At 39.1% G+C, this 13,894-nt stretch overlaps 1 protein-coding gene and 2 long non-coding RNA genes across 3 annotated transcripts in view; all 3 read right to left on the reverse strand.

The window, feature by feature from the left end:
* Positions 1-106: 106 nt before the first annotated feature.
* Positions 107-1,856, reverse strand: LOC112142247. The gene is made up of 3 exons (XR_002918554.2): positions 965-1,856; positions 375-493; positions 107-170 (listed from the first exon to the last, which is right to left on the reverse strand). It is a non-coding gene; the product is annotated as an uncharacterized LOC112142247 (long non-coding RNA).
* Positions 1,857-4,718: 2,862 nt separating this feature from the next.
* On the reverse strand, positions 4,719-11,371 carry LOC112142235 (NACHT, LRR and PYD domains-containing protein 12-like). Its single transcript, XM_036216435.1, has 7 exons — positions 11,352-11,371; positions 10,281-10,952; positions 10,008-10,181; positions 8,987-9,163; positions 7,660-7,833; positions 6,712-6,885; positions 4,719-6,392 (listed from the first exon to the last, which is right to left on the reverse strand). The coding sequence occupies exons 1-7, from the start codon at positions 11,369-11,371 to the stop codon at positions 6,386-6,388; spliced, it is 1,398 nt and encodes a 465-aa protein (XP_036072328.1). The 3' UTR covers positions 4,719-6,385.
* Positions 11,372-11,985: 614 nt separating this feature from the next.
* Positions 11,986-13,894, reverse strand: part of LOC112142249 — a 10,564-nt gene continuing 8,655 nt past the window's right edge. The window contains exon 2 of the long non-coding RNA XR_002918556.1: positions 11,986-13,543. This is a non-coding gene — a long non-coding RNA (uncharacterized LOC112142249). The remainder of the gene's footprint in view (positions 13,544-13,894) is intronic.

Consider the following 13,894-nt stretch of genomic DNA (forward strand, 5'->3'; position numbering starts at 1 on the left):
ACTCCCCCAAAATGTAGAATATTTACACACAAATTCAAACTGTATTTAGAATAGCTGAAGCTCCTCAAGGAACCAAAAATAAGAACAACAGTAGTGTAGTGTAGTCAACTTGGAGATCCTTCTAGGTTGTCATAAAGGCAGTAAAGGTCATCGATGTAGACATTTTTCTCCTAAAGGAAACAGAAACACACAGACATTAACGCCATCATGTCTATAACCAGAGAAAAGATGCACCAGAATGACTAATGACATGTCTGTGCAGCTTTCCTCACAACTATTAGACAAACATTCCAATCTGAAATAAAAAGAAATACTCTTCAAATCTTGTGTCACATGATATTTTCTTTACAGTATTTTGGACTAAGAATACTTACGGAGGATTCCATCCATTGTGTCATATTCAGGATCCTAAAGTCTTCACAGGTTGAGCAGATATCATCTCCTTCACTATGAGCTCTCCTGGAGGACGGTCTTTGTCCAGGACATATTCCATCTAAAAACAGAGAATTTCATGTGTTTATCATATTTATCATAGAGAAAATAATTTAAAATTTAGATTAAAAGGTAATTACAAACTAAAGGAAATGTTATTTCTCCTGCCTCAGCAAATATGAAACCATCAACAACTTTAACATTTACTGTGACAGTACAGAAATGTGTCTGTAGAACTTTTAGATTTTACACAACTACAACATTTTTACAAACATGTTTTCATTTGTTCTTGATTCACAACTATTTCAATCATTAAATATAAAAAAAAAACACAATTTTAATCCTCATTTCTTCTTATGTCCTCCATGATCATCAGGAACATTCTACAAGTAAATACTAAAACTAACATACAAAACACGTTTTTGGGTCTTCATGTAAACAAATATGATAACGTTGTATTTATGAAATGTATGAACTGTTTAAATTAGCAACGAAGCACAAATATCAAGGACTTAAACTAAGTCGCATTTACCTTTCAGGTTGTAACTGCAGTCATCCTTTGAACGTGGTGACTCTGTTGAAGGAGGTGATCCGTTACTGAGAGATGAATGGATGTTTTTGGAATATGGTTTATGGAATAGTAGCGACTGTGGCGATCAGCTGTTATTGTCGGATCTCTGTTTCGGCTACCCGATCACCCAACTGTTGGAAATCAAATCCAGCTGACGCAAATCAAATCCAAAACTCTCCACCGTCGCAAAGTTTGGCGGCAAAGAGGAAGTGACGTAATATACATGCGCGCTATTAGGGCGTGGTTAGGGAAAGGGGATCGGGGACTGACAGTGGTGTTCTAATGTTTACGTAGTTGGGACGTATAGTTATCTGGAATGTGCGTGAACAGTGGCTCTATCAACAATTCGAAAAGTGGACTGAAAATCGTGTCTTTGGAGATGAGTGGACCGAAGCTTTCGATTTTATTTACCAGCAGTGAGTTCTACAGGCCGGTTTGTATTATAAACATGGAGTCAGCTGGTTTTGTTAAGAGCGCCTGACACAAATTACCCGACAGAATGAGTGACGTGGTCACGGAAAATATACGAACTGAAAGTACAGTGCGAGCGTACAACACAGACGGTAACAGCACAAGAACGGGCTCACGAGTGCTCACTACGAGTGGAATGGATGTTGGGCAAGCACAAAAAAGTCACTCAGAAATGATTAAAGGGTGTATGGAGGCAAATACAGAAACAATTTAGAAATTAAAAGAGTGACAGCAGCTTCAAGAAAAGGTTCGACAGATTCCCCTGTCGTCAACAAGAACCGAGCTGCTTTCCAGAGATGTGCAGGGCTATGGAGCAAATCTGGTGCCAATATTATATGAAACCCAAATAAAACAAATATTATATATGAAAAAAAATTGATGTTTGGCAAAAAAAATTAATAAAATAAATGTCAAAATGTTTTCCATTCTAAAAGAAATTTAATTTCAGCTTCAAATGTTCAATTTTTTTAAGGTTTCAAAACTACAAATTTCAATTCCATTTTTTTAGATTCAACTCTATTTATTATTTTTTTTTGTTAGCTTTCGAATACGAAAATTTCTGTTTCAAAACTTTTTGCCCTTTTGTGGTGGGGCTAACAAAGGACCAAACCAAATGGAGGAGTGTGGTAACTTCAGTCCTGGTGCATTCACTGACTCTGCTAGAACAGAGTTTTGGACACGGTTTGTACGGGATAAAACTCTTATCTTTACATCCGTCTCGGGATAACTTCCGAATATGATAGAACAGACAATACAGATATTTTCTGATCGTATTTTTCACAGCTCTAGGAGTCAGTGAAGACACTGGGACTGAAGTTATCACTCTCATCAAGTTTTGATTGGCCCTTTGTGTTAGCCACAACAAGGCCAAAAGTTTTGAAACTGAATTTTTTATATTCGAAAAAGAAAAAAAAGAGTTTAAACTTGAAAAAATCAGTTTGGCAATTCAAATTCTGAGTTTGAAACCTAAAAAAAGAGAACATTTTCAGTTGAAAATAATTACGTTTATTTTGGAACAGTAAAAAAAAAAAAAATATTCAGACATTTTAAAAATTTTTGGCCAAACAGCAATATTTTTTCAATTTGTTTTATTTGGGTTTCAAATAATATTGGCCCAAATTTAGCTCCATACAGTTCCAGCTCAACACCACCATTCAACGTGCCATCTACGTCTCTTTATGTCTGTTTTGTAGTTTACCTTTATGTTTATAATGTTTTTTGCACTTATAAAAGTTATTACTTTAATGTTCAATATGTAGCATTATTTGCAACCTACTTTTAAGGGTTGTAAAACAGAAAGTTAACATTTGAGGTATTAACTATAAATGATTTTTGAGGTACATTCTTGTTACCTGTTGCACTTTAAGTGACAGACAGCAGAATGTTAAAGTTTGTGAAAGAGCACACATATTGCACTATAAGGAGGCAAGTTTATGTGCAATCTTTTTTTTTACTCTACAATGCTTGTACATGTATGTATTTTTGTACAAAAAAGGAATGAGATAAATACTTGTTGAGACAATAACCTAAAAGCAAATTTAACAACGCATTGTAATTAAATAAAAGGACAGAAAATTGAAATATTGACTGAATGTTTTTGCATGTTCGGACCCCGGTCTACCAAGCTGACAGAGTTACTGGACCTCTCGCCAAATTAGTTGGAGACCCCTGGTCTAAAACAACAAATTCAAATTAATCAATTAGATTGAGTTATCACCCAACCCTAGCTGAAGCTACCAACTTTACCAAGGGCTTTTCAGTGTATTATAATGTTCATTAGTCACAAAAAACATTCCCAGAAAGTTATTTTGATACATTCACACATTTTTTAGTATTCCTCTGGAAACCTGCACTCTGAGCACCAGCCCCTCCCAATCCACGAAAATGAGCGAGTTCTGTCAATAATACATATGAAAGGGAGGAGCTGGCCCTGCCAAGAAGTCTGCTTTGCCATCATCATTTGCTGCAAAAATAACTAATATTTCATGAAAGTATTGTTCTTCAATGTGCCAAAGGTAATATATTATCGTAAGGATATACAGCATTGGAGAATTACTCAACATAGCTTTTTTAAAGTTCAGAACAAAATACTGTACCATAGCCACAGCATATTTAATGACGCAGATATGTCTGTTCCCTAAAATCAGGTGTGCACTTCCTTCTTCATATATATATATATATAATAAACACCTGCTCTGGATGATAATAACCCACCACAATTAACTTTTTCCATATATCCTTCTGAGTCAGCTGATACCATTTCTCCATGCAGGGGCATGTAAAGAGGTGAGTAAGTACCCATCTGCGCTCCCCCTCCGTGCTCAGCTGTGCGGAGATAACCCTCAGCACCTCCTTCGGACGCAAAATTTTTATACAAACCGGAAGTTATATGCCTGGAAAAAAATCTGTAAATATGTGAAACCACGAATAAAGAAATGCAAAACCTCAGGGGAACACTGTAGTTTACTCTAAAAAGCTTAATATATGCCCTTTAAAATGCTGAAGCACATTTGTTAATGCTGAAATTTAAGTTTGCTTAATCAAAAAGGTTTAATAAAAAGCCTAAAAATTAATACTAAAAATGCTAAAGCAATTTGCCTAAAGATAAATCTAAATGCCAAGTTATCGTTAATGGTTGAAGAAATGCCTGAATTAACTAAACATGATTATGGTGCAAAGGAGGAAAGTAGGAAACATGAACAGGAAACATTATCTTTAACCCTTGTGTGGTGTTTGTATTTTTGTTACTTAGCTAGTGTCTCTGAGTCTGGTGGGCTCACAAGAGACAATTTTATGTGAAAATACTTAACAGATGTTTACTTGATCATAATTGGAAGCCAAATGAACAGCAATCATGGTTATTATTTGGCCTTAACCTTTTATAGGACACATTTATGGATTAATGTGCAACTAAATTTTTTTTAATAAAAAGTAATAAATATGAAAATCCGTTATAATAAAATTAAGTGAGTGGAAAAATTCACATTTACAAATGAAGCAAGATGTTTCACAACAACTGATTTTATTATTTGAACTTCATTAGACATACAACTTATTAGATTAGTTTACATACCAGAAATTGAATATATACAGTAACAAAATCAGTGTCATCACATCAGCCCCACTGAATTCTGTTTACACAAGCCTTTAGAAAACATGAGGGGCAGAAAGAGGGATCTCCTCTGGAGCGTCCGCCTGTTCCACTCTCTGTTCAGTTGTTACGGCTGTGGCCGTATTAGTTTTGTTTTTCTCTTTTTTTTATGTGTTTTTGTATCAGAGTGAGACCTCTGTATGTATATAGGATCTTTGTTTGCCTGTCTGTCTCTGATCAGTTTCAGGTGTGGTGCTGACTAGGTGTGCCCCCCTATTTGACCAAAACTGGTGGAGGCAGCCTTTAAAAGAACCAAATGGATGCCCAGCCCGCGAGATGGGAGCTCTGATGCGGCCTGTTATCATCTAGGCTTTCTTCTCCATTTTTGATTCTGATTCTGACTAACCTGTGTAGAACAGACTGTGCTTGGTGGAAGTCCTGATTTGGTATTTTGTGTAAAGGTTTACTTTGTGTGGTTTTGTACTTGTTTGGTCATTTGTTTACATTGTACAGTGAAGCTGTAGGGGTGAACTGCCATTTTCTTTCATACATATTTTCTCCTGTTTTTGTTAGTTTAGGAAGGTTAGCATTTGTCATTGTTTTTCCTTTTATTTTATAGGTAAGATTTGTGTTCTTTTTTAAATAGATGGGGGTTATGTTTGTTATTTTGGCCTTTAGTTCACACTGAAGCCTTTTTGCTTCACCTCTTTTGGTTTTTGCTTTTTGACAATCATCATTTCTTGTAAATAAATTAAGTCGTGTTGGCAGAGCCAGTCTTCTTGTGTTTTTGTAGTTAAATCTTTGAGTGGAGTTTACTTTTATGTCAGGCCCCAGACCCCTGGACAAAGAGGGGCATAACACCAGTGCCATCAACATGACAAAGGGTTTATACACTGAGATGTCCATCATGTCAAAGAATATCACCAGTCACTAGGGTCCTCTTTTTGCAGCTGTAGGCAGTCACCAGCTTGTCTGTGTTGTCCACCCCTCTTTTCGTGGCATTGCAATAATGATGATCTCAGTCTTTTGATGCTCCTCGTCACAGATTCTCCCATCCCTGTGTAGCGTACTTGTGCTGCCGACCTCGTCTTCAGCGATTGTCTTTGTTTCAGTTCTATTTGGTGCTCAGCCTCCTCCTCTTTCTCAAAGTCACTGTCAGGCTCTGAATTTTCAGAAATTTGATCTTCAAATTCAGAAACCTCTTCCTCGACATCGTCAGAAGCTACTCTCTCTTCCCAAATTAATTGCAAGGCCCTCTCAGCAGATTATCTTTTGGCCATCTTGATCATTTGTAAAAAAAAAATACCACACTGGCAAACCCCTTACTTATAGTGACACGCCCCTTATTTGCAGGTGGGATAGGGGATGAGAAAAAAAATAGTTTGGTTCCCGCAAGACAAAGGGTAAAATGTTCAGGAAAGTGAGAGCAGATGGTGTTGGTTGCAACAATGAGTTTGTGGAGTTTGGTACGGCAAGAGTGTATGGACATAATAAAGAAAAGCTCCAAATACAAGAGAGAAGAGAAGTAGAAGACTTTCCAACACTCCAAGTTAGACTGAGAAGATGAAGTGCAGTTCTCCATCAGTCCACCGGGGGAGCTGCAGCACAATAACAGTTCACCTGATGCTGAGAGAGACAGTGGAGCTGATCTCAGATCAGTTCATACTGCAACTCTGACACTCATCTTCACTTCTTCTGATTCCTCCATCACTCTGCTCTCCACCTCCCAGGAACACTGTCCAGGAACAACATCTCTGCAGACCAATGCATGCCTCTGGTGCTCCTCTTTGCTCCTCCAAGAGGAATATCTGACTCAAACTTTACAGCCTGTGAATATAATGAAAAAAGACAGACATGAGGAAGTGTCTCTATCTGATTCTAGTCTGTCAGTCAGTGATGCAGCACAGCAGCAGAAAGAGCAGCAAGAGCTTCAATCAAGTTCAGAGCAGCAGCTTCCTGTCTTCTTCACCTGTTGGAGCTTCTGTTGCTCTGATTGGCTGACTGTTGTCCTGGAGCCTGTCATCATTCTCCTCAGAGCTTCACTGAGAAGCTGCAGCTTCACAGAAAACTCTGCATCTTTGGTCTCAGACTAACTTTAGGACCAAACATCTGGAAGCAGATGGACTGACTCCAACCCTCTACTGACCTCAGAGTCTGCAGTTTGGAGTTTGGACTCTCCACCAGATCCTGGAGCTGCTGAACATCTGAAGCCTTCATATTGTTGTATCTCAGGTCCATTTCTGTCAGGTGGGACGGGATGGACTTCAGAGCTGAGACCAGAGTATCACAACTAATCTTTGACAATCGGCAACTCCTCAATCTGAAAGAGTGAAGTTCAAAGACAAAGTTCACATTTTTCATCCCTCAGTTCTTCTAGAGTTCAGAGCTAAATAAGATCAGAATGTTTGGGAAAAGGGCAAAGATGTGAAGCAACAGCACCAAATCAGAAAATTAGCAGAAGCAGAGAAGAAAAACATTCAGGAACATTCAGGATAACATGCAGCTGCTTCAGTAAAGAAGTCCAGATGTGTGAAAGTCAAGCATCAGCCTGTGGCTGCATCTAAACCAACTGATTTTTCTGCACAAAAAGCAGATAAAGTCCACTTCCTCTTTCTGCTCAGCTCTTCTCCAAACAGCACTGCACCATGGGAGAATTTCAGCACTGTGATGGTGGAAAGTCTTCATCCCAGTTTTCATGAGATGATTTTCCAATCCTTGTCTGCTGCAGCCCTTCAAGCCAAAATCCCTTTTCACCTAGGGTGCCATGCAGTCAAGGGCTGGGCCTGGGAATGAGTCGAGGTTCGAGAAACCAGGGCAGTAAAGAGGATGAAGAAAAGGAAACACAAGCAACCCTTTGTGGAAAAAGAAAAGCCAAGCCCTGAAGGAAGCTAACATTAGAAAATAAGATGTATAGAAACATTCAAACATTAGATCTTCTGCCACAGTGAATTTTCTAAAGCACAGAGGAAAACATTCTTCACCACAAAGATGGTCAGCATACAGCAGAAGACCATCAGACTCATGTCTGCAGTTTAGTGTCAACCCCACATTGTCATCATATTAATCTGAACACAATAGCAACATGGAGTCTAACCTCAGAATCTGCAGTCTGCAGTTTGGACTCTCCAGAAAACCACACAAATGAAGAACTCCTGAATTCTGCAGATCGTTCCCACTCAGGTCCAGTTTTGTCAGACTGGATGGGTTGTTCTTCAGAGCTGAGCCCAGAGCTTTACAGCTAATCTCTGACAAACTGCATTTCTCCAACCTGAAAGAAGACAATAAAGTGTGTGTGAATGTTGTGCAGTGGGATCAGCTGTATTCTGGTGTTCAATGTGCAGCTCAGCATCTTTGAGTATAAATGTCTTATAACAGTCAGACTGCAGAATTCTGCTGTCAGTGCTGAATGGGAAGTCAGCTCTTCTGAACACAAGTCCACTGTGGAGCTTCCAAAGTGACAACAAACTTCTTCTGTGAGGATCTCAAGAAGTTCCCATCAAAGCTCAATTGAGCTGCAGGTCCATTTGGACCAGAAGCGTTCATATGCTATTGTCCCTGTCCCAGTATGAAACAGGGAGGAGAGTTAATGTCCTAACTGAAGAATCTGTGACTGAATGTGTTGTAGAGATTAATAATGGAGATAATCAACTCAAGTGAGCAACATAGATGTCGAATTACGTGTGTAGATATGCGCACACATAAAGACAGATCTAGTAAAGTGCAGCATTGAAGTGTGACTGACTGTTTGCAGGGAGTTACATTCTTTTGGTGGAGGATGTGAGGTTTGGTGGTGTTTGGTTTGTTCTGCTGCAGACGCCTGAATGTTTGACACAAACTTCAACTGCTGTTTCTTCACTAATTCTCTCCTTCACAACATCTCTTCTAGTAGATCTACAACTAGAGCTAAGAAGAAACTAAGAAACTAAGCAGAAATCTGTGCAAAACTGTTGTCTGCATGTGAACTTTGAACTCTAGTGTTCTTTTTATGTTCTTTTTGGAAAAATCCTCCTCATTTTTTTTACATTTTAGAACCAAACATGAAGACCTTTTGAAGACATGAAATAAACTAATTCTTCTGCCTGAGTTTAGAAATCTGTCATGTCCAGATTTCCTTGGAGTAGATCTGTTGCAAAGCAAAATCAAGAAGTAAAGAAGAACCAAGAACACAGGAGAGACATTAACATGTTGGAAACATTCCCTGTCCTTTTTTTCGTCTTGTTCTTGGCCTTGATGGAAAAGGTCATGAGGTGAAGGAAAGCTTGTAGAGAAAATCATTAGACGGCAGCACTGACTCTAAGTTGTGATTCAGCATTGCAGCAATGAAATGACCCATGTTCAGAAAATCTTCAAGTAAAACATCAGAAAGTTCTTCACATGATAAGTTCTTCTCATGCTTCAGGGAGTTCCGCTTTTTTACTGACCTCAGGGTTTCCAGTCTGCAGTCTGGACTTCCCAGAAAACCACACAGATGAAGAAATCCAGAATCCTGCAGGTCTCTGTTCCAGCTCAGGTCTAGTTCTGTGAGATTGGACGGGTTTTTCTTCAGAGCTGAGCCCAGAGCTTCACAGCTGATCTCTGACAAACTGCACTTCACTAATCTGAAATCAGATGGGAAAGAGTGTTCATGAGCAGCGATGGCAGCTAAAATTCCATCAAGTAAACAGAGTTTGACAAAATCTACAAACACAACTAGAACAACTAATGAAGAAAATATTAAACATCATTTTTTTAAAACAATTTCAAAGCTTTTCTAGGTTCTCTTAAGTCTTTTTTTCAGTTTCTCTGTAAAAAAAAAAGTATTTTCTAAAGTGAAATAAGATCATCCATAAGGATTAGATTATGCTTTCTGTTAAGGTATTTTTTATGATATATAAAAATAGATTTATAACGCCAACTTTAGCCCTGCTATTAGCCTTGTGCATTCAGTAAACTCTATAAAGATATTCATCACTCTTACCCAGTAAATCTTTGGGTCTGTTTAAGGACCAAGATTGAGAACCAGAAACTGACCTGAAGATTATGTGAAATGGTTCTGATCAGAATTCTGTTTTAGGCTCCAGAACCAGGTCTGAGGGAAAGACCTGTCAGTCTAATGGAGGGTGACCTCTTCATATTTCTTCATAATGAGCTGCTGCTCCATGGATCAGAAATATGCAGCAACTGCCTGTTCATTTTAAATCTGCAGCGCATGAACACCTGGATGGATGTTTTTGCTGGCGTAAAAAAAACAGGATAGTACGGTATATTTGTAACCATCAGGTAAAGCAAAACCAAGATTTTTAACTCAAGTAAAATGTTTTTTTTTTGTTTGATTTTTTTGTTTGTTTAGTTTTACGGAACAGTCCTCTGTTGGTTCCTCTTTACTGGTGTCTATCTGAAACTTTCTCCCAAACCACAAAATACCAGACAGAACCTGGAACAGAAAATTTGATCAAACCTCACCTGAGAGTCTCCAGTTTACAGTGTGGATTCTCCAGTCCAGCAGACAGTAGCTTCACTCCTGAATCCTGCAGGAAGTTGTAACTCAGGTCCAGATCTCTGAGTCTGGAGGACTGAGAGCTGAGTACTGAAGACAGAGCTGTACAACCTCTCTCTGACAGCTTACAGCCACTCAGTCTAAAAAAATAGAACAATGTCAGAAAGCAGTTTTTGAAACTTTTGTTTTTCACTCAGATTCATTTGTTCACTGAAGGTGATTTTCATGAGAGTTCTTACTGAGCTTTGTTGGAGGCTTTGATCACTGGCAGCAGCCTCAGAAGAGCCTCCTCTGAAGCAGAGTATTTCTGGAGGTCAAACACTTCCAGATCTTCCTCTGATGACAGTAAGATGAAGACCAGAGCAGACCACTGAGCAGGAGACAGTTTATCTGTGGAGAGACGTCCTGAACTCAGGAACTGTTGGATCTCCTCCACTGGAGGACCATCATTCAGTTCATTCAGACAGTGGAACAGGTTGATGCTTTTCTCTGCAGACAGATCCTCATTGATCTTCTCCTTGATGAACTGGACTGTTTCCTGATTGGTCTGGGAGCTACATCCTGCATGAGTCAGCAGGCCTTGTAGGAGACTCTGATTGGTCTGCAGTGAAAGACCCAGGAGGAAGCGGAGGAACAAGTCCAGGTGTCCGTTTGGACTCTGTAAGGCCTTCTTCACAGAACTCTGGTAGAACTGGACTGAGAAACTTTGTTTCAGTTTAGAGATTTGTGGTTTATTCTGTTCTTCCTCCATAAGGTTGAGTCCAGAGGTGATGAAGGTCAGGTGGACATGAAGAGCAGCCAGAAACTCCTGAACACTCAGATGGATGAAGCAGAACACCTTGTCCTGGTACAGGCCTCTCTCCTCTCTAAAGATCTGTGTGAACACTCCTGAGTACACTGAGGCTGCTCTGATATCGATGCCACACTCTGTCAGGTCGGATTCATAGAAGATCAGGTTTCCTTTCAGCAGCTGCTCAAATGCCAGTTTTCCCAGAGACTTCATCATCTTCCTGCTCTCTGGACTCCAGTGAGGATCTGTCTCAGTTCCTCCATCATACTTGACCTTCTTGACTTTGGCCTGAACCACCAGGAAGTGGATGTACATCTCAGTCAGGCTCTTGGGCAGCTCTCCTCCCTCTCTGCTCTTCAGCAGATCCTCCAGAACTGTAGCAGTGATCCAGCAGAAGACTGGGATGTGGCACATGATGTGGAGGCTTCGGGATCTCTTGATGTGGGAGATGATCCTGCTGGCCTGCTCTTCATCTCTGAATCTCTTCCTGAAGTACTCCTCCTTCTGTGGATCATTGAACCCTCTGACCTCTGTCACCATGTCAACATATCCAGGAGGGATCTGATTGGCTGCTGCAGGTCGTGTGGTTATCCAGAGGCGAGCAGAGGGAAGCAGGTTCCCCCTGATGAGGTTTGTCAGCAGATCACCCACTGAGGTGGACTTTCTAGGGTCATTTAGGAACCGAGTCTTGAGGAAGTCCAGAGGAAGTTGACACTCATCCAGACCATCAAAGATGAAGACGACCTGGAAGTCTTCAAAGCTGCAGATTTCTGCTTCTTTGGTTTCAGGGAAGAAGTAATGAACAAGTTCCACCAAGCTGAACTTCTCCTCTTTCAGCACATTCAGCTCTCTGAAAGTGAATGGAAATGTGAAGTAGATGTTCTGGTTGGCTTTGCCTTCAGCCCAGTCCAGAGTGAACTTCTGCGTTAAGACTGTTTTTTCGATGCCAGCCACTCCCTTTGTCATCACGGTTCTGATTGGTTCTTGTCTTCCAGCTGGGAGTTGAAAGAGCTCTTCTTGTCTGATGCTGGTTTCTGCTCTGTCTGCTTTCCTGGATGCTGCTTCAATCTGTCTGACCTCATGTTCTTCATTCAGCTCTCCAGTTCCTCCCTAACTCTTTATTTTCATCTTCCTTAAAACAATTTTACAAAATATTTCCTTCACAAAACTTTTATTTCCTCACATGATACAACACAACATAAACAGCAATCATTTTATATTTAAAACAAAATTCAAATGATCACAAATCACAGAAAAATTGTAAGAATTATATATTTAAAAATAGTTATGGTGTTGTCAATGTAACACAGACTTATGTCTCAACCTCAACTACAACCACAATGGTTAACTTAACAAATTTAAACAATTTGCTAAAAGTACAAAACCTAACAATAAAAATCAACCAACAAAAGAACATTACTACACCAAAATTTCTTAAAAAATTAAATGCCATAATTGAAAAAAACACATTTCTATTTAGAGGTATTTCTAAACAAATGAATTTCATGAAAAAGTTAAATATTTTTGTCAATCTTAAAAGTGACAATGATGCATTGAATTGTTTTGAGCAAGTGATCATAGTGGCTTCTAGATGATTAACACCTGTGTTAAAGAATCAAAAAAAGTTCTAATTTCTGTCTTTTTTTATTACCAAGGAAATAAAATAAACTAGAGGGGTTAAATGTTTCCACCTTAGTGTACTAGCTCATTGTAAAGTTCCAGCCTCTTTCTTTATTAAAGAAAAAAAAAAGCTTTTTCACAATTTTTCCTCCTTCTAAGCTCGTCTTTTCTTAACAAGTCCTCTGCTTTGGGTTTTATATATTTATTTTTTAGGTTTAAATTTTCCCTTAATTCCAAATTAGAATTTTTGTCTAGAAAAAGGATTCTCTTCCGTATGAGTTCTCACATGTCTTCTGAGATGAGTTGTTTGATTAAAGCGTTTATCACATTTTTTACAAGAAAAAGGCTTCTCTCCTGTATGACTCCTCATGTGTCTTTCGAGGTACGATTTTCGATAAAAACTTTTATCACATTTTTTACAAGAAAAAGGCTTCTCTCCTGTATGGGCTCTCATGTGTCTTCTGAGACTAGATGCTTGACTGTAACTTCCATCGCATTCTTTACACAAAAAAGGCTTCTCTCCTGTGTGAGTTCTCATGTGGATTTTCAGAAAGGACACATGACTACAAGTTTTATTATATTCTTTATAATGCTTCTTTTTTGACTGAGTTCTCCTGTGACTTCTGTAAATTCCATCATCAGACTCCGTTTTTTTGAAGGCACAGAGATTACTAGCATTTCTTGAGTTTTCACCAGAGGGAAGTCTATTTTTGTTGAGAGATTGGCTTCCTTCTTCATCCTGAATATTAGTTGCGTTAAAGATCTGCTGTTTGTTCAGACCTGCTTTATCATGCTTATTTCCCTTGAAAGTAGGAATCTCAATCATCTCCTGCTTAAGATCAAACAGATCTTGATCCTGACTGATGTAGAGCTCGTCTTGCTCCTTTTTAATTTGTGGAGGTTCTACTTCCTCCTGCTCCTCTTTAACCCATAGAGGTTCTTGTTCTTCCTGGCCTTCTTTAGTGTGTAGAAGTTCTGTCTCCTTCAGTTTCTCTTTTGTCTGAGTATGTTCTGGATTATTCTGTTCCACCCTGAAGTTTCTCTGCTGGTTGCAGATACCTTCCTCTGCATTCACCCATAGCTGAGGGAGGACTGCAGGGACACAAACACAACAACAAGCCCTTTTACAAATTTTGCACAGCTAAGTATCAAAAAAAGTTTAAATCACCCCAGTCAGAAGCTCTACAATATCTTAATTGTAGGGCTTCTGACTGCCTCTGACAGTCAGCCTCATTGACCAAACTTTTTTTGGTAAGGAGGCTTAAATCAGATCCTAAAATCAATTTTCTGAATCATTTTTGGGGTCATGGTAATCATGAAATCTAAACCAGCTACTAGAGGTGTGGAATCAAGTCACATGACTAAGACCCGAGTCTGACTTGAGTATTGATTTGAAGACATTAGACTTGACTTGGACTTTAACAGGAGTACCTTATGACTTGA

Source organism: Oryzias melastigma, linkage group LG2 (genome assembly GCF_002922805.2).
Source record: "Oryzias melastigma strain HK-1 linkage group LG2, ASM292280v2, whole genome shotgun sequence".
In the NCBI taxonomy this organism is placed as follows: domain Eukaryota; kingdom Metazoa; phylum Chordata; class Actinopteri; order Beloniformes; family Adrianichthyidae; genus Oryzias; species Oryzias melastigma.

What these genes read in the sequence shown, in the direction of transcription:
- LOC112142235 (XM_036216435.1), bottom strand. Translation starts at nt 11,371, where the DNA reads ATGGTGACAGAGGTCAGAGG. An exon ending in ATGGTGACAGAGGTCAGAGG is followed by an intron (nt 10,953 to 11,351) that starts GTTCAATGATCC and finishes TGGCATCGATAT; the next exon opens with CAGAGCAGCCTCAGTGTACT. An exon ending in TGCAGACTGCAGATTCTGAG is followed by an intron (nt 6,886 to 7,659) that starts GTTAGACTCCAT and finishes TCACTCTTTCAG; the next exon opens with ATTGAGGAGTTGCCGATTGT.